Raw genomic sequence first — 21,585 nt, forward strand, 5'->3', positions numbered from 1 at the left:
ATCATCTATATAAAGAGGCCCCTATTATCAATGAATATACACAACGATTTTCTCTCAATTTCTGATTCCCTAAAACAGCTTTTTAATTATTGGATTTATTATTTATGAATTATATATAATTATTTATACTTTTCTTCTTGTAGAGTTTTTAGTAAATTTAATCAATTTATGCATTTTTTTAATTAAATGGGTCCCATTGTTAACGTTAAAATGATCAATTTTGTCTAACAAGACACGACCTATTTATTAAATGGGTTAAGCGGGTTGGAAACCCCTATAATAAATAGGTTGGGTTTGAGTTTAAATTTTTGACACGATTATTAAATGGGTTGGGTTTGAGTTTATATTTTGAGACACGACAAATACCTTGACCCGACACAAACCCAACCCGATACGACCCATTGACAGCCCTACCTATAATAGGATTTAAAGGCAAGTTCAGTCCTAACCACTTTACAAGCATGCATATGTATGCAAGACATACCTGATTGATGAGAGTTGTGCATGAAGCTTGAAGCATTCCATTCTTCTAAGGACCCAAGAGTAGAAAGCTATTACATGAAAAAATGACTTTTGGTTGTTGTGCTTAGGAAATGCCAATCAATTAAACATTGCACTAACAGAGGAATGGATAGAAAAGAAATGTAATGTTGGCATTCTCTCTCTGAACAGATACTGTATACAGTAGATCAGTTATGAATACAAGTAGTGGAAATTTAAATCTTTTTAGTGAGTGAAATGACCAGAACTGTATACTTGGGTCTAGTAGCACTACTATATAAGTGCTTACTAACAAGCTCTGCGTATTTCTGAAACAAATCATCCATTATCTCTTTTCCAAAATGAGCTTTTAGCATTGACTCTGCCATGACTCTTATGTTGTTGGCCATTCTCTGCCCACGACTAGTTACCATTTGATCATCATCAAATGCACATTCAGACCTGTCTTCATCGAGACGATCAGTACCACTGCTATCCCAGTCAATTTCAATGTTTCGAGGCGGCCTTTGATGAAGGACCCTTCTATTTGTAACACCAAATTCAATTCCTCTACACACGAGGCATAGTAGGGAAGGTTGAAGGAATCAACCTTTTTCCCCTTCAACACGACCCTGCAACAAGCCAACAATAGAAGAGAAGACAAAAATATTTACACAAACATTTCATAAGTTCTAGACTACGCCATTTTATTCTATGCAAAAAACCCAAGTTCTAGACTACGCCATTTTATTCTATGTGATCTCGTGCTTCTCTCAATGCAGTAAGCAAGTCTTATTCATGTATATATTGTCATGAATTTAGCAAATATTGAGGTTCACCTGACTCTGATACCATGTTAAAGCAATCTGAGGCTTATATCCAAAACCAATTGGCAATAAATAGAGTGGCCCAAACATTAGCCCATAAGCAAAGCCTCATTTTTCCCATGTGGAATCTATATATTCTCAACATTATTCATTTATTCACATATATAATTGGCATTATATATATATATATATATATATATATATATATACAGATCCTATCCAGAGCGGAGCTCCGCTTTGAAAATTAACGTATGAAGTTCGAGTTTTGGATCACTTTTCGGTCGCATATCCACATCTCGACCATTCAGTTTTTAGGTGCTAGTGTATAGATCGTCTCTGCAAATTTTCAGCTAAAATGATTATCGTTAAGGTATCTATCTGGCTTAAACCAATGGATGGACTGAATCTGTCAACCTAAACCGTACTAGCTTTAAGGAAATTATCAATGCCTTAACGATAATCATTTTGGCTGAAAATTTGCAGAGACGATCTATACACTAGTATCTAAAAACTGAACGGTCGAGATGTGGATATGCGACCGAAAAGTAATCCAAAACTCGAACTTCATACGTTAATTTTCAAAGCGGAGCTCCGCTCTGGATAAGATCTGTATATATATATATATATATATATATATATATATATATATATATATGTATATCTTTATATCTTAGACTTCGATCTTACTTCAACACGTCTCCCCTCACACATGCATGACCTGATTTCTAAACATCAAAAACTGATTATTCTATTTTGGATTACACATCATTTACCATATATAACTACAATTAGTTTTTCTATAAGATGCTCAATCTATAGTTATATACTACCTAGTAAGGGCATTTAGCCCTATATAATTCTTGAGGTCGAATCCATATATATGTACCCTGTCACGGTTTCCTAATTGTTTGAGAAAATGAAAAAAATGTTAAAGGTGAATATTTAGATGCTACAAAAGAACGACAATTATATTATTTGATCCTTTACACGATTTAGAAACTAATATGAGTACTATGTTATTGAACGCAATGATGCAACAAGAAGCAATTATACAGTATACACACATTAAAGAATGAGAACTTGAGAATGGATAGAAAGGAAATGTGATGGAGGCGTCTTCTCTGAATGGATACAATGTAATAATTTTTTTTTTGAAATAGAGTTGATTCATTAGATCAACAGCAAATAGGCTGAAGTTTACCAAAACTTACATAAGAAATCCGGCAAGAAAATCCGGAGTAACCTACCTAAGCTAAAGCAAACCTTTAAAGATCACTAGGTCGCTCACATTTAAGCGAGCCTATACAAGAATGAAAAAACCTCGCCTCCTACGGAAAGAAATCATTCAACTAGCCCTCACTTGCCAATCACACAATTGTGGTACAAGCAAGAGACTAGAAACATCATAGAAGACTCATAGAAGTTAATCCAACCTCACACAGGCTCAAACCCTAATAAATTAGGGCCCCAATTGCCTTAACCCAAGCCCGTAGGCCCAAGTCCAGTCTTGTCTAGCAGAAATACAATCAAACAGGTCCATCAGCCCAAGATTGAGCCCAAGCCCCTGCCCCATCAGCCCAAGAGTTATCCTAGGCCCAAAGACCCAGGCCTAACCCCAAGCAAATAGAGGAGGAGCCTCTCTGCACCGCTGCTCCTTCTCCGCCGTCGCCGTCATGTCCTCCGGCGGCAAACCCTTGGACCACCACATCGGAAGTGCACCAACTCGCCTGACCCGCCGCCTTGCCTCGACTAGACCAACCGCTTCCTTCACCAGAGACCCCAATCAAGCCTGACGCTGCACCAAAGCCCAAAGCCTCCCTTGCAACGAACAGCTCTCCTACGTCGCCGGCCGGGAGCCTGTCCTCCCAGCCTCTGTATTCCCGTACAACCCCGTAGCCCAGATTAGAAACTCTGATCAACGCCGATGCCAATCAGAGATCGAAAGTAATCCCCGATCAAATCAACTGCCGTCCTCCAAATGGAACTTCTTCCCTCTCCAGACTCACCGGTCAACTGTGTTGCCCCAGCCCACGACGAGAATCCTCGCCATTGCTTGCTCGGACAGCAAACTGAGAATCCCGCCGCCACTACCCGCTTCTAAACCCTAAGGTTTCTAGAGAGAGTTTTTTTTCTTTTCTATAGTGTTTGTAGACTGTTGAAGTTGCTCTAATTGAATAAAGGGTTATAAATGGATACAATGTAATAAATTCTGAATAAAAGAAGAGGAAAATTCAAATCTTTCGAATGAGTGAGGTGACCAAAACTGTATACTTCGGTCTAGTAGTACTATTTGATAAGTGCTTGCTAACGAGCTCTGTATATTTCTTAAACACCTCATCCATTATCTCTTTTCCAAAATGAGATTCGAGCATTGACTCGGCCACGACTCTTATGCTATTGGCCACTCGCTGCCCACTGCTTGTTATTGTTTGATCATGGTCAAATGCACCGTTAGGCATGTTGTGATCGAGATCAGCACCACCAGTATCCCAATTCACTTCGAATGCTTCAAGGCGGTCCTTGATGAAAGACCCTTCTTTTTGTAACACCAAATTCAATTCCTCTGCACATGAAGTATAGTAGGGCATGTTGAAGGAATTAACCATTTCCTCTTTTATAAGACCCTGGAACAATAGAAAATAACAATTGATAGTTAGGTAGTGATGGATGTAGAAATATTTTTCTGCGAAGCATGCAAGAAGATCGAAGCAATGGATAAAATGATCGAGTCTTACCTTGGACACCGTGTCCATTAATGCGTGGGCTAAGAGCTCGAACTGGTAGAAAGTGCCCTGATCAGCTGTTGGGTCAGTGGATGGCCTGCCCATGAAGGACAACACCATTCGTCCTCCCTCGGCTATTTCTTGTGCCCTAAACCTCAGAAAAACGGAAAAGTCTTTCTGAAACTGCATGGAGTATGCGTCTAATACGCACTGCGGGCTGCTCTTAGAAATGTATATATTTCCTTTGTTGTTTAGGCCATCGGGCACCTGAGAGAGCCAGTGAAGACTAAAAGAAGAATGAACAAAGTGCACGCTCTTTCTGGGAAACAATGGACCGTAAAACGAACCGGGCACAGCAGAAATCAACGGATTTATGACATGCTGATCGGGATCACGACTATTATCATAGTCTTGTTTCAGTTTTTGGTAGAATGATGGGAGTGACATGAAGATGGAGTTGAAGTCGTTGCTAAAGAGGTCATTTAGAAACACTCTAAGCTCTGTAACTTTGCTAGGTATAGCATGTATGGCATCCATGATCTGCGAGATGAGTAGTAAGGTGTTGGGTCCGGATGAGCAACCCAAATCTGCTATTCCCATGCTCTCTATTGCCATGATATTGGATCCCAAGAGTTCTAGCACTGCTTCCTCAATGATCGGCTTGGCTATGGATAATGTTTTTCTCTACAGAAAATTAACAGTAACACATTAATGGAAAACAATATTAATGTCGGGAGATAAAAGAAAGAAAGCCGATTGATCCATCGATGAGAACCTGAACTGTAGAGTTTTTGGCATAGCTAGTCTCGTCATCTCCGTTGTTCATGTGAAGTATTTGCGTCACCTCCATCTCTCCAACTCTGTCAGGCGATCGATCGATGTAACTAGGCTCTGCAGGAGTGGTTCGAGGTTGAGATTTTATAAACTTCATACCGCTAGTAGCCACCCAATATTGTTTTAAGGCTGCAAGCTTGGAATCTCCAAACACCACTCTTGATATTTTAATGATAAGGCTGCAAGCTAGGAATCTCCAACCACTACTCTTGATATTTTAATGATAAGGCTGCGAGCTAGGAATCTCCAACCACCACTTGAGTCGTCGTTTTTGTTACGTGAGCTGCAGCACACCAATCTTTACAATGTACAGCTCTATATCCACCGATTTTGATAAAGTTCTCCCTACTACATTAAGGCTTTGACAAAAATGTATATGTAAACTTCCCAACTGTAATATTCAGAAACGTAGCCAGGAATCAAAAATGGGTTGGACCAGTTTAAGCTATATAAAAATTTTGCAAGTTTCCAACACTACCACTGGCTGCACAACAAAAGCAAGGAATTCAATTAGCCAACCTTACTACCTTATTAATAAAAGTTTTCAGCATGTTTTGGAACTATAAAAACAGATTGATACCATTGTGGGCACAAGTCAACAAAAACAACCATGAAAGGAACAAACTCACATGTCAACAAAAAAACAATCATGAAAGGTACAAACTCACAAGTCAATAAAAACAATCATAAAAGGAACAAACTCTTATTTTTCATGTAAAACCAGTATAGCTTTCAGGGCTAAGAGCAACTCCAACAGTTTCTCTATAATTTCTATATGATAGGGAAGCAAAAATCAAAACTTTAGCATATTTTTCTGTTCCAACTCCAACAGATTCCCTATTTTACAACAATCCCTAAAATCTCCACCTTCTTCCTTAAAATTTTAGAGATTGCTGTAAATATAGAGAATTTTGTTTTCTCTTTCCTCACTTTCCCTAAAATAGGGATAGTTATAGGGAATCTATTTGAGCAAAAGAGACTGATTTTTCTGTAAAGTAGAGAAAAATCAAAATATGGGGAAGCTGTTGGAGTTGCTCTAATAGGCTTAGAGGAATGAGGTTAATTGTAGAAACAGGAGGAAACGATGAAGGTATTCTATAGTTCAATTAATGTATTTAATTCCTCTAAGCCTAAGGTACAGGGTAAACCCACAAACTTGAAACTAAATGGGAAGTTGAAAAGAGGAAGAGCGAAACGAGAAGATCATGAGAAGGTTGATCAAATGGTAAACCCACAAACTCGAAATGAAATCTAAACCTATAACTCGAAATGAAAATGGAAAACAATCAAATTAAGAAGAACTTGATGGCACAACTCGATCAATGGTTTCTTCCTTGATTAATGTAAAGAGATCATGATCTTATCCTGAATTCCTTATGAGTTATGAAAACTAAACAGAGCACGTGTGATTCGACATACACAAGAAAAAGAAAACAAGAACATCTACATAATATGAACTTTTGAAGTTGATTATACCTGAGATTCTAGTTGTGGCTTCAGCTGGAGTAGTAGAATTGAAACAAGCTGAGATTCTAGTTGTTGGCAATGGCAGTGAACAACCCAACAACTGGACTGAGGAGGCAACGGGACTGCGGGAGTGATTCAGACGGTGAGAGTGCGAGACATTCAGATCTATTCTCCTCGATGGACTTAGTATAATTTTTTTTTTAATTTTGGGCTGATACCTATGCTTGGAAATTTTTTGGCCCAAATCTCCCTTAGACTATAGCCCAAATAGCCTTGGCTGTAGCTACATCCCTAGTAATATTGGTAGGGGCTCTATAAGAGCAAAATTGTAAATTAGTAAATGCTTGAATATTCAACAATACATTACTAGATTTGACATGGTATCAGAGCAGTGTTGCTCTTGAGATCGATACCTTTCTAGAAATCTAGATTACCCATACCATATTCCGCTGCCAGAAATACCAAGAGAAGAACTCTGTTTCTTCATCTTACCCAGTACCCATAACCCATTACCAAGCCTTTTGCTCAAAGATCGAGCACAAACTCATACCCAAAATAGCAATAACAAATTTTGTTCTTCACTATATCTAGTACCCATACCAAATACTCAGGAAGAAAATCAAATTACCATGACTCCTTTCTGATCATACCTAGACTAGACGCATACCAAGAAAGAAGGAAAGAGCTACGACAATTTCTTTTTGCCATACTTTCCCACCATATATAGACCACCAGAAATTATACCATACCACATTAGTTTAGAATTTCATTGTTTTCTGAAATTCCAGCTTGGTTGTGAAGCCATTGCTTCATCAGACCCTTACAAGATTATTGATCTCCGATGACGATCCTAGACAAGATCAGACCTACGAAGTGGCTAACGAAGATTTTGTAGCTCACCTTCATCAAAGCAAACCAATTCTTCATCCATCGTGTGGAATCAGACCGCAGTGCCGTCGATCCCAAACCGCACTCGACAAACAGCCCTTCAGCCCATATCGAGTTCTGACCATCTTCATATTGCACCAAGCTGATTACAGAAGTTTCTTTTTTTTTCTTTTTGATCTGGGGCTGATTACTGGTCTCGAGAAAGAGGAGAAGAAAGAAAGGGAAAAAAAATTCAAAGTAAATTAGATTAGAAATTTTATCCTTATAACATCGAGCTTACTCACTCAACACAATTAGATCCATCCAATTAATGCAATGTCTAGGCCAAGGATCGAATAGAGAAAGGTAACCGAAAGGTTGGAAAGTGAGCATTGCTCCACCAAAATCTTAATCCTCCTTACCTGGTCGCATTAAAAGGAGTTACCGAAAAGTTGCGCGATAGGCAATACCCAAGGATCAGATTTCTCTTCTCTTTACTAAGTAAGTACTGAACCACCATGGTTCTCAATGAAGTACCAACTGATTCATCCCACACATCAGCAACCAACTCCGAATCTTCTTCTCAACATAAAGGCCAATCGTCATCCAATGATCATGGTCCTATTGCTCCAGAAAAATTGGATAGCACCAATTTTATTTCCTGGTCTAAACATGCCAAGTTGAACATCATCGGTCGAGGTAAACTTGGCTATCTCACCAGCACGAAGAAAGAACCATCTGAAGAAGAATATGAGGAGGGTTATGAAATTTGGATTGAAGAGGACAGTCTTGTTCGAGCATGGCTCCTCAACTGCATGCACAAGGATGTCAGACGAAATTATGAAAGCTTGGAGACAGCTAAAGATATTTGGGTGCTCTCAAAACTACTTTTTCAGTAGCTCAAGATGATACAAGAAACTATAAGTTGCAAATTGCTTATGTTTCCATTAAACATAATGGAGCTCCTCTTCATGGCTATTATAGCAATATGAAGAAAATATGGCAAGAGCTTGACATATTGGATCCTCTCTCCGGTTCAAGGATGTAGACTTTATCACCTACATGACTAATAGTCACTAAGCACTGCATCTATTTCTTTTTGGTTGGGCTATCACCTTGATGGAGTTCGGAGTAGAATCCTAAACACCAAGCCATTGCCTTCCATAGAAATGGCTTATTCTCAAGTCAGTGTTGAGCATACTAGACTCCAAAAGATGATGCCTGATACAAAAGTATGAAGGATCTGCCATGGTTGCTCAATACCGACCACCGCATGTCCGTAGCTTCTAACCTTCTTCATCTATATCACCTTAGAAAACAGCCTCTCCAGGACCCATGAAATGCACTCATTGCAAATTAACCAGGCATATGGTAGAGACTTGTTTCCAATTACATGGCTTTCCAAAATGGTGAGAGGGTCACATTGCTAATCTTAAGGAAGCAAGAGCAAAAGAAGTACAAGAGAAAGCAAGATCACTTAATCCCTCTGGCAATAAGAACCCAAAGAGTTATCGACCCAAAGGCAAACCTCAAGTCTCCCTCCAAATTACTTCCCTAGACCTGAGTTAGAGTACAGCTTCTGACGAACATGCTCACAGTGATCACTATGGTAACTCCACTTTTGCCTTCATGACCACTTCAGGTAGACATTTCCCTTTGTTGTCGAGTAACTCTACCTTTAATTGGAATGATATGTGGATAATTGATTTGGGTGCAACTGACCATATGACTAATAACTGTAGCAATATTCACCATTTAACTCCAGTTTTCTGGTCTGGCGTAACTAATGCCAATGGAAATTTCTACCCTAATACTGGTGCTAGGTCTGTCACTCTTATAGACTTTATTACCCTTGATACTATGTTACTTGTTCCTTCCCTATCTCATAATCTCTTGTCTATCAAACAGATAACTAAACAATGTTATTGTTGTGTAATTCTTTACCCTTGGTCGGTGTTGTATATTTTAGGACATCCTAATAGGGGAAACCATTGGGCGGGGTATTGAGAAGGGGGGATTATACTACATGGAGATGACCATTACTGGTAATCATCGTGTAAGTGAAGTGCATCAGATTCAAAAAAAAATATCCACAGATGAAGAACAAATCTGGTTATGGCATAAGAAATTAGGATATCCATCATTTGGTTATCTCCAAACTCTCTTCCCTTTATTATTCCAGCATAATAGACCATCAAACTTTAAATGCAACACTTGCATTTTAGGCAAGAGTCACTTTGTAAACTATCATTTGAGCTCAAATAAAAGTATTGCCCCATTTGATCTTGTTCACTATGATGTTTGGGGGCCTTGTCCACTAACGCCTTCTAGAATGAAATGTTTTGTTTTATTCATTGATGATTGCACCCGGATGAGTTGAATCTACTTGCTGCGAAATAAAAGTGATGTTTTTTCAGTATTTCAGACTTTTCATGCGATGGTCCAAACTCAGTTCCAAACGCCCATTGTTCAGATAATGGTGGAGAATATGTGAACCATCTCTTTCACCAATATCTAGCTACCCATGGCATCATTCATCAGACCACATGTCCTTAAACCCCTCAACAAAATAGTGTGGCGGAATGAAAGAACCGCCATATTCTTGAAGTTGCTCGCTCCATGTTGATCGGAGCTCATATGCCCGAATATTTTTGGGGTGATGCCATTTTAACTACTGCCTATCTCATAAATAGGCTTCCTACACAAGCCCTTCAGTCCACATCCAAGGAAAATTGTCCACCACCATAAACACCAATTCAAGCTCTTGCCAGTCATTTGCCTTTACCACCTACCCATACCCTTGATCCAAAGATTTTTGGTTGTGTAGCTTATGTACATATCCATCGAAATCAAAGGACTAAGTTGGATGCCTGTGCTGAAAAGTGTATCTTCATTGGTTATGCTTCCACTCGGAAGGGATATCGGTGCTATAACCCCACTACTAAACGTACCTATGTTTCAATGTGAACATGATCTATATTTTTCCCCGAAGACTCATCTTCAAGGGGAGAGAAATATTGAGGAAGAGCAGTCTTTGAGGGATTGCTTGTGTCTCTTGGAACCCGTGGATATCCAGGTACATAAAAATACTGGAGAAACAAGAATTGAGCATGGAAATACTGAAATGAGCAACCAGTTACCGACATTAGAAACAAATTCTAGAATCACTGAAAATGGAAATCAGCTGCCAATTCCAAAATCAGTAGTTACAAATATTTCTTCCCCTTCTTCTACCCCATTAATAACCTTGTGTTTGAATTTCATGATAATTTAAATTCTGAGCCTGACTCTGAAACAGAACCAAGTAACATCATAGGGGTTCATAAATTGCCATTTTGGAAAAATCGAGGTCAACCAAAGGCTCAATATGAACTAGATCCTAAAGCCAAAGCCAAATATCCCATAAGCAATTACATGTCCTCCCATAGGTTATCCAAGTCATATACGTCTTTTGTATTTCATTTATCTGCTATTGTCATTCCAAATAAAGTACAAGAAGCTCTACCAGATCCTAAGTGGACCTAAAGCTATGGAAGATGAAATGGAAGCCTTACAAAAGAATCACACATGGGAACTAGTGCCAAAACCTGTAGGGAGAGAACAGTAGGGTGCAAATGGATCTATACATAGAAGTACAAGGCTGATAGTACACTGGATAGATACAAAGCCAGGCTGGTTGCCAAAGGGTATACTCAGACATATGATGTTGACTATCAGGAGACTTTTGCACCAATGGCCAAGATGAACACCATTCGAGTACTGCTGTCATTAGCAGCTAACCTAGACTGGCCTCTGAAGAAGTTTGATGAAAAGAATACTTTCCTACATGGAGACTTGAAGGAAGAAGTCTACATGGATCTACCTCCTGGCTATTCTCTATCTTCACAAGCAGGAATGGTGTGCAAGTTGAAAAAGTCTCTTTAAAATAGTCTCACAGGGCATGGTTTGGAAGATTCAGCCAATCTATAAAACAATTTGGTTACAAACAAAGCAACTCTGACCATACACTGTTTCTGAATCACAGGAAAGATAAACTTATTGCACTTATCATTTATGTTGATGATATGATTGTGACAGGTAATGACCCGGAAGAAATCAAGAAAGTGGAAGCACATCTATCATATGTTTTTGAGATGAAAGATCTTGGAGGATTGAAATACTTCTTGGGCATTGAAGTGGCTAGATCAAAATAAGGCATTACCCTATCTCAAAGGAAGTATGTGGTTGACTTACTCATAAAGACTGATTTACTAGCATGTAAACTAGCAGATACACCGATGGAGCAAAATCACAAATTAGCAGAATATCCAAACCAAGTGCATACTAACAAAGAGAGATATCAATGGTTAGTAGGCAAGCTCATTTATCTATCACATACCCGATCTGATATTGCATATACTGTAAGCGTTGTAAGTCAATTCATGCATGCACTAAGTGAAAATCACATGGATGCGGTACATAGAATTTTGAGGTACTTGAAGACAAATCTAGGTAAAGGGATCATGTTATCCAAGAACAACCACATTGAGATAGCAGGATACACAGATGCAGATTGGGCTGGTTCTATCACTGATAGAAGGTCTACTTCATGTTACTTTACTTTTGTGGGAGGTAACTTGGTCACATGGAGAAGCAAGAAGCAAAAAGTAGTTGCTAGATCCAGTGCAGAAGTTGAGTATAGAGGAATGGCTCATGGAGTCTGCGAAATGTTATGGCTCCATCATTTTATGAAGGACTTGGGATTCAAACCCAAGTATGCTATGAATTTGTATTGTGACAATAAAGCAGTCATTGATATAGCGCACAATCCAGTTCAGCATGACAGAACAAAACATGTTGAAGTTGATCGACATTTCATTAAGGAGAAGTTGGAGTCGAAAACCATTAACATGCCACATGTACCTACTAAAGATCAACTTGCAGATATCCTAACCAAAGATATTTCTGAAAAAGTGTTCCACAACTCACTAGACAAGTTGGGTATGCGAGACATCTATTCCCCAACTTGAGAGGGAGTGTTACGTGAGCTGCAGCACACCAATCTTGACAAAGTGCAACTCTATAGCAGCTCTATGTCCACCGATTTTGACAAAGTTGTCCATATATACTACATTAAGGCGTTGACAAAGATGTATAATATGTAAACTTCCCAACTGTAATATTGGTAGGATAATTATGATAGGAGCTCTAAAAGAGCAAAATTGTAAATCAGTAAGGAAGTGCTTGAATATACAGCAATACATGACCAGATTTGACAGTTTTTTGAATAGTACAGCTATTTATATTCTTCAATAAAAAATACAACCTGGTTATCAAACAAAATTAAAGCCTTCCACCAAATAGCCAGGGAGCCAGATAGGTGTGACGAATTTCCAAGATTATAGTTTGTGTTAGAAGTTTAGAATTGTTGATGACGAGGTAAAGCTGCCATTGCTGATCAATTATGGGAAAATTCTATGTTACTTATTTTTCAATGGCATATGCATTGCCTAGTCTATGTGCGCCCCCTCCTCTGCAATTAAGCGTTTGGTTTCTCAAGCAAAAGCTGATAGAGATTCAGAGTTCAAATCCCCTCCTTGATTAAAAAGAAAATGGTAAGGTGACAATAGCCGCACTCTTAAAAAATTATGAAAGAAAAAAAGAAAGATAACGCCAATCATGTTTTACCCGTCATCAAATTTATTAGGCGGATGGCAAATTTCAGAAATACAATATCAAATAATCTGCAGTTTGAATTTATAGCTTCTTAATATTCATATTCAGAAAAAAAAAAATAGTCAGGGGTTTAAACCTTTGAATTGATAGATTTACAAACTAGGAATGTGCCTAAAAAAGAAATCCCCCATTTTTCAACTTAAAAAATTTGATGACCAAAATGGCCGGCTGATTCACATGTATCTCCATGAGCCCCTATTATGTCATTTTTTTTATCCAAATTGGCTGCTAATACTGATCACGGTCTGAATTATTCAAGCTCCGAATCTCAATGTATAACATTAAAGCCTTGAAGTAGAAGGCAATCACCAAAACTAGGAAAAAATTCACCAACGGTGTCTGAACACTTAGGGGACTTTCAGAATGATACCTGAACTTACAAAGTTATCAATGTGATACCTGGACTCATTTTTTTGTATCAACATCGTACCTACGACCAATTTCCGTTACGGAGCCGTTAAATTTTGCATGTGAGTAACTTGATGAAGACAAAAAGACTGATTTACCCTCAAAAGTTTTTTTTTTCTTTTCTTTCTTCTTCTTCTTTTTTGTTTTCTTCTTCCCCTGATTTGAATCATGAAGATTCAAATCATCTTGCTCGGCCGATTCCCACCGCCGATCGCTGATCAAACACCGCTGTTGCGTCTCAATCCACCTTCATGCACCACAGATGCTTCTGGTTCCTCCCACTTCAAATCTTACAGCAAATTGAAATTGTGCATTGAGGCTTCGCCGCTCACTCCGAGTTCATCCCCGCCGCCGACGACTTAGCCACCACCACTCTTGTTCTCTCCTCCAACCCCTTTTTATACACCATTGATCAGAAACACAGACCCCGCCAGCCCTCCACTCTCAAATCACAGCTCCAATCCCACCCCGCCATCCTCTCCGTCGTTCCAAACATGCAACACCACCTCCACACCATCCTCACCTACAACTTCACTGGTCTAGCCAACAACTTCGGCCTCTAGCCCAACTTCGATCATAGGCAATTGTAGGCAGACAAAGATTAACATTAACTTCGGCCTCCACACCATCCTCACCTGCAGAAAATTCGAGCTGTTCTGATTCACCAGCTCCACCACTCTACGCCTCGCCGATAAGCAAATAAAGAACTCGAAGCCTCCACCATCGAGAAATGGAGGCTCACATTCTGCGTGTCCTGAGCGGCAGATATCGACACCGTCGGAGAAGATGTTGTCTGAACATAATTGAGTTCGGGTTCCACGGCGACAGCTCGTCTATTGCAGCCTTGGCTTTCTTGATGAGCCAATCGACGGCCATACTGGGCCGGTAGTATCCGAGCCGGTCTTGTACTTCGTATAATTGAATGGCGGTGTGGGCGGCAAGCCGGACGGGGTGGTCCCTGGGGCCTTTGGCGATGCAGACCTTGCTGTGGAGGTCCTTCCAGCCGGTGGCCCTTAGAATGTGGCCTCGAGCCTCCACGATTTCGCTAGCGGTGGAGGAAGAAGTAATCCTTATCCCTAAACCCAATCAAGAAGCAGCGGAGGATGACGTCATTGCGCAGTGGTGGAGGTTGCTGTGGCTCTCCCCCATTTTTCTTCCTGCATATTCGATGGTAGGTTCTCCGAAAGCGGTGGTGTTGGCAAGGAGGGAAGGAGAGAATAAAAAATCCAAAAAAGAAGAAGAAGAAGAAGAATAAAGAAAGAAAGAAAGAAAAGGGAAAAAAAAAACTTTTGAGGGTAAATCGGTCTTTTTATCTTCATTAAATGACTCACGTGCACCGCACGTGCAAAATTTAACGGCTCCGTGACGGAAACTGTTCGTACGTACGACGTTGATATGAAAAAATGAGTCCAGGTATCACATTGATAACTTTGTAAGTTCAGGTATCATTCTGAAAGTCCCCTAAGTGTCCAGACACCGTTGGTGAATTTATCCCCCAAAACTAAGCTATCCTGCTTTCCTCTACAGCTCTACTACACGCCAGAAGCTCCCTAGATTTTTTAGTGCAATGACCTTCATTAGCAAAAGCCTCCTTTCAACTTCTTTTACCTCTTCTGATCTGAATCTATCTTGAAGTCACTTTCGTCAACTTGGTGCTTTTGAGAACTTCAGAGTTGCTTGCAATATTAAGAAGAGGAACCCCACACAAAACGAACAAATTTTACTTTTGAACAGACCAAAAAATCAAAAATATTCTACCTCTAACGTTTCCGGCATCAGATGATCAGATTAAATATGGTTGGAAGTCAAGCGATTTAATTTACTCACAATTTCAAACACCCTTTTCATATTACAGGCATGAACCATGCCATCACACAATAGAGCTTTTTTATATAGAACAGGCAGACTGTCCAAGCTGAATGAGCTTGGAAATGTTGTCCTCTACTGATCGGTGTGAGCTACTTAAATAATTTGTCTATAGAATGATGATGATGATCGATCAGCCAACAACTTTAGAGGGAGTACTGGTCATTCTTAGAATTAAGGCAAAGGAAGTTTCTATAATTCCTGTAATTCCTACTGTAATAAGAAAATACGAAAACTACTGTAATTCCTTCATCTAAGGTTTACGGCCCTGTTTGGGATTGCTTCACATTTAAAAAAAAAAAAATCAGTTTTTATTTAAAATTTTAGATTTTATTATGTTTGGTAAATAAATAAAAAACAGTTTTAATTGAAAATTGAGTTTTTGTCTATTTAGCCCATTTCTAGAGCGTTAAGTTTTTTTAATTATCTCTTACCCAAAACACTCTATGGAGGTCTTCCCTCATACCCCATTAAGATTTTTTTTTTGTTTTTTTTTTTTAATACCATTTTACCCTCACCCCTTTGTTACTTAGAGAAAGAAAGAGAAAAAAATGGAAGAGAGAGAAACCATAGGAGACTTCGTCGGATTCCGGTCACCGGCCGCCGCCCATCGAACTTTTTTGAAAACCTCACCGGAAATGTTTATTGCCCCCAATAGACATCTATTGGCCCTCAATAGAGGGGTAATAGAGGTCTATTGCCCCCCAATAGGACTTTCAGTCGTCAGAATGAGAAATAATCTCCCTAAATTTAGACAAATAAAACTTTAATTACAGAAAAAAAAAAAAAAAAAAAAAAAAAAAAAAAGAGGGATACCCAAATTTTGGCCAATATACTCCCACTTACTCCACTAAGAGTTTTTTTTACTCCCATTCACCCAATTTAACGTTTAATGGCAATTTTACCCTATCAATTCAACTAAAACTCATCTCTCTCTCTCTCTCTCTCTCTCTCTCTCTCTCTCTCTCTCTCTCTCTCTCTCTCTCTCTCTCTCTCTCTCTCTCTCTCTCTCTCTCTCTCTCCCCCCAGCGACGTTGTGGAGTCCCAATCCGAGGCCATCGGAAAAGCGCCGTCGTCGACACTTAAATCAGTCTGGCATCGAGGCTCTCAATCCGTCATCGTGCAGCACGGTTTCGACTCAGATAGAGACTCTGGCGCAGTCGTCGAGGCACAAATCAGTCCTGTATGGACGCTCAATCCGCCGACGTGCAGCACTGACTTTGACTTTGACTCCAACGTGCAGCCCAAATTCCGATTCCGGTTTCGACTTCGACATGTAGCACAAAATTTGACTCCGATGCCGACAGCTCGGCAATAAACTCCGACAGAGATTCTGGTGTTGGGTCGATGAGGATCTGCAATGCTGGAGATATCGATAAGGGTCTACAACGCCGGAGATATCGATGAGGATCTGCACAGCCTGCAGCTTGCCGTCTATGACCGAAAGACGATGAGGAGACTCTTCGATTTGAATGTTCTGATCTCAGGGATACAGGGCCTCGGTGCTGAGATTGGTACTGATTAATCAGAGTGATGAAATGATAGAGTTGGATTTTTCTACTTCAGTTTTGTTGATCGTTTTCGCTTAGTTTTGTGATTACTGATTAATAAGTGAGAATAGAGTTGGATTGCGGAGCTGCTTCATGAACTGTTATATCTCTATCTGGTCATACAGTTACCTAGTTATACAGTTACCTTTCCATATTAACAATCATGCTAGACATATCACCCAGCTATGTTCCTGATTAGATTCTTTTTGTGAGCTGGACCTTGTCCATATTTATATATGTGATTGTTGTCGAGAGTCTCTCCCTAGAGTTTTTTCATATTAGAAGTAGGTTGCAGACTTGCAGGTCAGTGAAAATTACGTTATTTAATAATATTTTTATTGCGGGGGGGCCAATAATGTTTTTATTGCCCCCCAATAATGTTTTTATTGCAAGGCAATAATACCGTTATTGGGGGTCAATAATAATATTATTGGGGGGCAATAATGTTTTTATTAGGGGGCAATAATAATATTATTGGGGAGAAATAATATTTTCCCGTGACCTATGGGATCTCCGAAGAGCTTTTTGAGGTCTTCCGGCGACCAGCGACAGGAGTCCGGCTAGCATTGACGGGACTCCGGTCAAGTCTCCGTTGACTTCTCTCTAAGTGACAATAGGAGGGATGGCAAAATTGTCTCAATAATATACAAAAAATAATTAAAAAAATACTTAATTGAGTATTAGGGCAAAAAATATGTAATTTGTTGGGTAAGTGGGGTTAATATAGCTCAATTTTTGGTAAATGGACATTTTGCCACAAGGAGATTACATTAATTCAAAACGTCTATTGCCCCCCAATAGACATTTAACAGGCCTCTATTGGCCCAATAGAACTTTTTTTTTTTTTTTTTCTTTCATTTTGGGTTTCTGCCCCATTTTATCCAAAAAACAAAAAAAATGAGAAATTGATTTGGGCACCCAGAGAAAAGCTCTGGGTACCCAATCACCAATCTCCTCTGCCATAGCCTGGGTCGAGCACCGGCAGAGATACCAAGCCATGAGTGCGCCGTCCGACCACAAACATCTTCTCCTGGTAAGCTGTGGAGAGAGAGGAGAAAGAGTAGAAGTAAGATGTAATTTTTTAATTAATTGGAGGTTAAAATTGTCATTTAACACTGAATTGGGTAGCTAGGAATTAAAAACTTTTGGTGGTGTAAGTGGGAAAGCCTTGGCATGATTTTGTGCTTTCGGTCAAAGACATTGGCAACGGATTTTAAAAGCAGCTCAAATGTTGCTTTTAGAAGCTCATGTGGATCAAACACTCTCTAAAGTTGTTTTATATACTGACAACACTTTAAAAAATATTATTTACCAAATACGAAACTATTTTAATTCACAGCTAATTATTCTCGTAACACAGCAGTATCAATTTTTTTTTAAAAGTCACAGCAATTCCAAACTAGCCCTACGTACAAGCTGGGGAATTGGTTATAAAACCCTGAATTTATTATAAAGCCCAAATTTGGGGAAGGCTGAATTATGTTGAATTAAGTGCAGTTGGGGGCTTGCGGCCTAGCTAGTGTCACAGTCAGAAGGGCACAGTTTAGATGGCCAGCCTTGTTCATGAGAAATTTGATTTCTTAGATTGGAACTGTTTTTTAATTAGTCATTGGTGTGTGCCGCATCACCGCATGATGAGTCTATGACTGAAAGCAGTGGTAGCGAGTCTATGACTGAAAGCTATGGTAGCTTGGGGGTAGTACATATGAGTGATATGACTATTTACTATTTAGAGATTATTGAAGGAAGTTTCGTTGTGCTCTGCTATTGGGTTTCTCAGTAAAATAAGTTCGATAATTTAACAAACAGAATGAATTGGGGGTTTCAGGGAATTAACAAAGAATGTGTAGTGCAACCTGAGGCTGACAGTTCGTTTGCAGAATACATTGAAGAAGCCAAAAAAACAAGACTTAAGACTAAAATGGAGATTAAGATAAGCTTGTAGAAGGTCCTCAAAGTGTGCATATCCAGGGTATAAATTAGTAGTAGTATATCTGTATATGATGACTATCATACGGTGAAACTGGAAACATATGTGAAGGTTTCTTAAATTTAATGGAAATTGCATTTCCTCACCATGTCATGGCATAATCCATGTGATTCTCCCTGTTTTTTTTATTGAGTGAATAGATGAGACCTCATTTCCGTCTAGTCGTTCATTGTTTTCTTCTACTTAATTGCCTACCTTTCACTAAAAAATTGTTCAAATGAACTTCGAAGGGGAGGTGAGAGGATGTCGTCAAATAGCTTCACAGTAAGCTAATAAATTTATAACTTGTTTGAGGGACAAAATGGCTAGCAACAAATCCTCCTTTAAACTTCTTTTACCTGGTTTCCTTCTCTTGTTACTGCATATTCTACCTTCCTTGAAGCCAACTCGGCCAACTCTAGTATTAAGAGTTTTAAGGTGACATGCATTGAGGAGGAGAGGACGGCCTCCTTAAATTTAAGCAAAACCTGAAAGATCCTTTAGGTCGATCGGCTTTCTTCTTGGGTTGGGAAGACTGCTGCAAGTGGATAGGCATAGGTTGCAGCAACTAAACAGGCAATGTCCTGAAGCTTGACCTAAGCAACCCAGGCTTCTGTCTCGAAAAAAGTACAGCAGCAACTGAGTCTATGTGGGCATGCCCAGGTGGTGAGTTAGATCCTTCTCTGCTTAATTTAACATACTTGAATTACTTGGACCTTAGTTACAACAATTTCAGGGGAACTACCATTCCAAGTTTCATAGGTTCACCCAAGAAGTTAAGGCACCTTGACCTCTTTGTTTCATTCTTTGGGGGAACGGTCCCTCTTCATCTTGGGAATCTATCAAACTTGAATTACTTGGACCTCAGTGACAACAATTTCAATGGAACTCCTGTCCCAAGTTTCATAGGCTCACTCAAGAAATTGAGCTACCTTGACCTTTCCCTCTCATATTTTTCGGGAATGGTTCCTCCTCAACTTGGAAATCTGTCACACTTGCTCCATCTTGATCTCATAACATGTTCTATCCCATGAATCTATGGGTTTCAGATCTAAATTGGGTCTCTAGTCTCTCTTCCTTGCAATACGTACCTTGGTTTGGGATGCCTGAACCTTAGCAAGGAAACAACTAATTGGCTACATGCTGTTAATATGCTCCCTTCACTGTTAGAGTTGCCTGCCTGTGAAATTCATCACCTTCCTCAATCACTTCCATATGTAAATTTTACATCACTTTTGGTCTTAGACCTCTCAGCCAACAACTTCAACTCTTCATTGCCTCAATTGCTTTTCAATGTCCGTACCCTTGTGAAAGTAGATCTCTCTAGTCTGAAGTTACTGGCTCCATTCCGGAAACTGCATGGGAAACTAACCATTGCAGCCTGCAGACTTTAGACCTATCATCTAATTCCATGAGTATGGAAATACAGGAATTTGTTGAAGCTTTGTCCAGATGTAGTAATGGCAGCTTAAAAGAGTTAGATGTCAATTTAAATATTGTCAATGGGTTCCTGCCTGATTCCTTGGGATCCCTCAAATATTTGAAGTCTTTAGATCAGAAACTTCACTCTCTGGTCTTCTTCCGGCCACAACAGGAAATCTGTCACATTTGCAGGTCTTGGACCTTTCCTTCAACATGATGAATGGCACAATTCCAGAAAGTATTGGACAACTAACACAGTTAAAATCATTAGATCTCAGGGGTAGTTCATGGGAAGGCATCATATCTGAAATTCATCTTCACAATCTCTCTGCATTAAGTGATTTTTCATCTTCTAAAAATAACTCTTTGGTTTTTGACATCAGTCATGAGTGGATTCCTCACGTCAATCTATTTGCTCTATCTATCAGTGACTGCAAAATGATGAATCCTGCATGTTCAGCATGGCTCAGAAATCAGGGTGTCCTGCAAGAAATAACTCTCTCCAATGTGGGAATTTCAGATACAATACCGGTTTGGTTTTGGGGAATTCCATCACATCCTTCTTGGTGGTTGAATGTGGATCTCTCCAATAACCAACTAAGAGGACAGCTTGCTCACTCGATAAATTTTGTTGAAGGTGTTGGGGAACAATCATATATATGATCTCTGAACATAACAGAAATCTCAGTAAGGATTGTAAGATACAGATTAATTCTCAATAAATTAAATAAAAGTTATTCATAAACAACTATATATATGTACGACTAGGATTGCAAGTGAGGTATCAATCCTAGTATACGAGTGCAGTAGTGTTTGAATCCTACTATACGAGTGAAATCAAACTTACTGATATACTGATGAAACAAGTAATAAAGCAAAATAGAAAATAAGATTACTGACTTGATTTTTCGATTGAGGCATGCAAAATGCACTGGACTAAAGACAGATTTCGCCCCTGCCCTTGTGCTTGCAGTTCAGTGGGCGTCTATCTTGTAGAATTCAACAATCGATGATCCAAAATTAAAGCACTGTGGTTGAATGTGGATCTCTCCAATAACCAACTAAGAGGACAGCTTGCTCACTTGATAAATTTTGTTGAAGGTGTTGGGGAACAATCATATATATGATCTCTAAACATAACAGAAATCTCAATAAGGATTGTAAGATACAAATTAATTCTCAATAAATTAAATAAAAGTTATTCATAAACAACTATATATATGTATGACTAGGATTGCAAATGAGGTATCAATCCTAGTATACGAGTGCAGTAGTGTTTGAATCCTACTATACGAGTGAAATCAAACTTACTGATATATTGATGAAACAAGTAATAAAGCAAAATAGAAAAGAAGATTACTGACTTGATTTTCCGATTGAGGCATGCAAAATGCACTGGACTAAAGACAGATTTCGCCCCTGCCCTTGTGCTTGCAGTTCAGTGGGCGTCTATCTTG

The 21,585-nt window shown here is 39.2% G+C and overlaps 1 protein-coding gene across 2 annotated transcripts; it reads right to left on the reverse strand.

The window, feature by feature from the left end:
* Positions 1–2,305: 2,305 nt before the first annotated feature.
* Positions 2,306–4,989, reverse strand: LOC112198388 (probable jasmonic acid carboxyl methyltransferase 2). 2 transcript variants are annotated; one of them, XM_024339502.2, is made up of 4 exons: positions 4,806–4,989; positions 4,043–4,714; positions 3,507–3,931; positions 2,306–2,443 (listed from the first exon to the last, which is right to left on the reverse strand). In XM_024339502.2, the coding sequence occupies exons 1-3, from the start codon at positions 4,959–4,961 to the stop codon at positions 3,539–3,541; spliced, it is 1,221 nt and encodes a 406-aa protein (XP_024195270.1). In that variant the 5' UTR covers positions 4,962–4,989; the 3' UTR covers positions 2,306–2,443; positions 3,507–3,538. The 2 variants fall into 2 exon arrangements, with proteins under 2 accessions (XP_024195270.1, XP_040373849.1); XM_040517915.1 differs by lacking the exon at positions 2,306–2,443 and having other exon boundaries at positions 2,483–3,931; positions 4,806–4,988.
* Positions 4,990–21,585: the final 16,596 nt, after the last annotated feature.

This window comes from Rosa chinensis, chromosome 4 (genome assembly GCF_002994745.2).
Source record: "Rosa chinensis cultivar Old Blush chromosome 4, RchiOBHm-V2, whole genome shotgun sequence".
Classification (NCBI taxonomy): domain Eukaryota; kingdom Viridiplantae; phylum Streptophyta; class Magnoliopsida; order Rosales; family Rosaceae; genus Rosa; species Rosa chinensis.

Coding starts and splice junctions, on each gene's coding strand:
- LOC112198388 (XM_024339502.2), bottom strand. CDS start 4,961: ATGAAGTTTATAAAATCTCAACCTCGAACCACTCCTGCAGAGCCTAGT. Junction 4,715..4,805: donor CCAAAAACTCTACAGTTCAG/GTTCTCATCGAT, acceptor AATTTTCTGTAG/AGAAAAACATTATCCATAGC. Junction 3,932..4,042: donor TAATGGACACGGTGTCCAAG/GTAAGACTCGAT, acceptor CTATTGTTCCAG/GGTCTTATAAAAGAGGAAAT.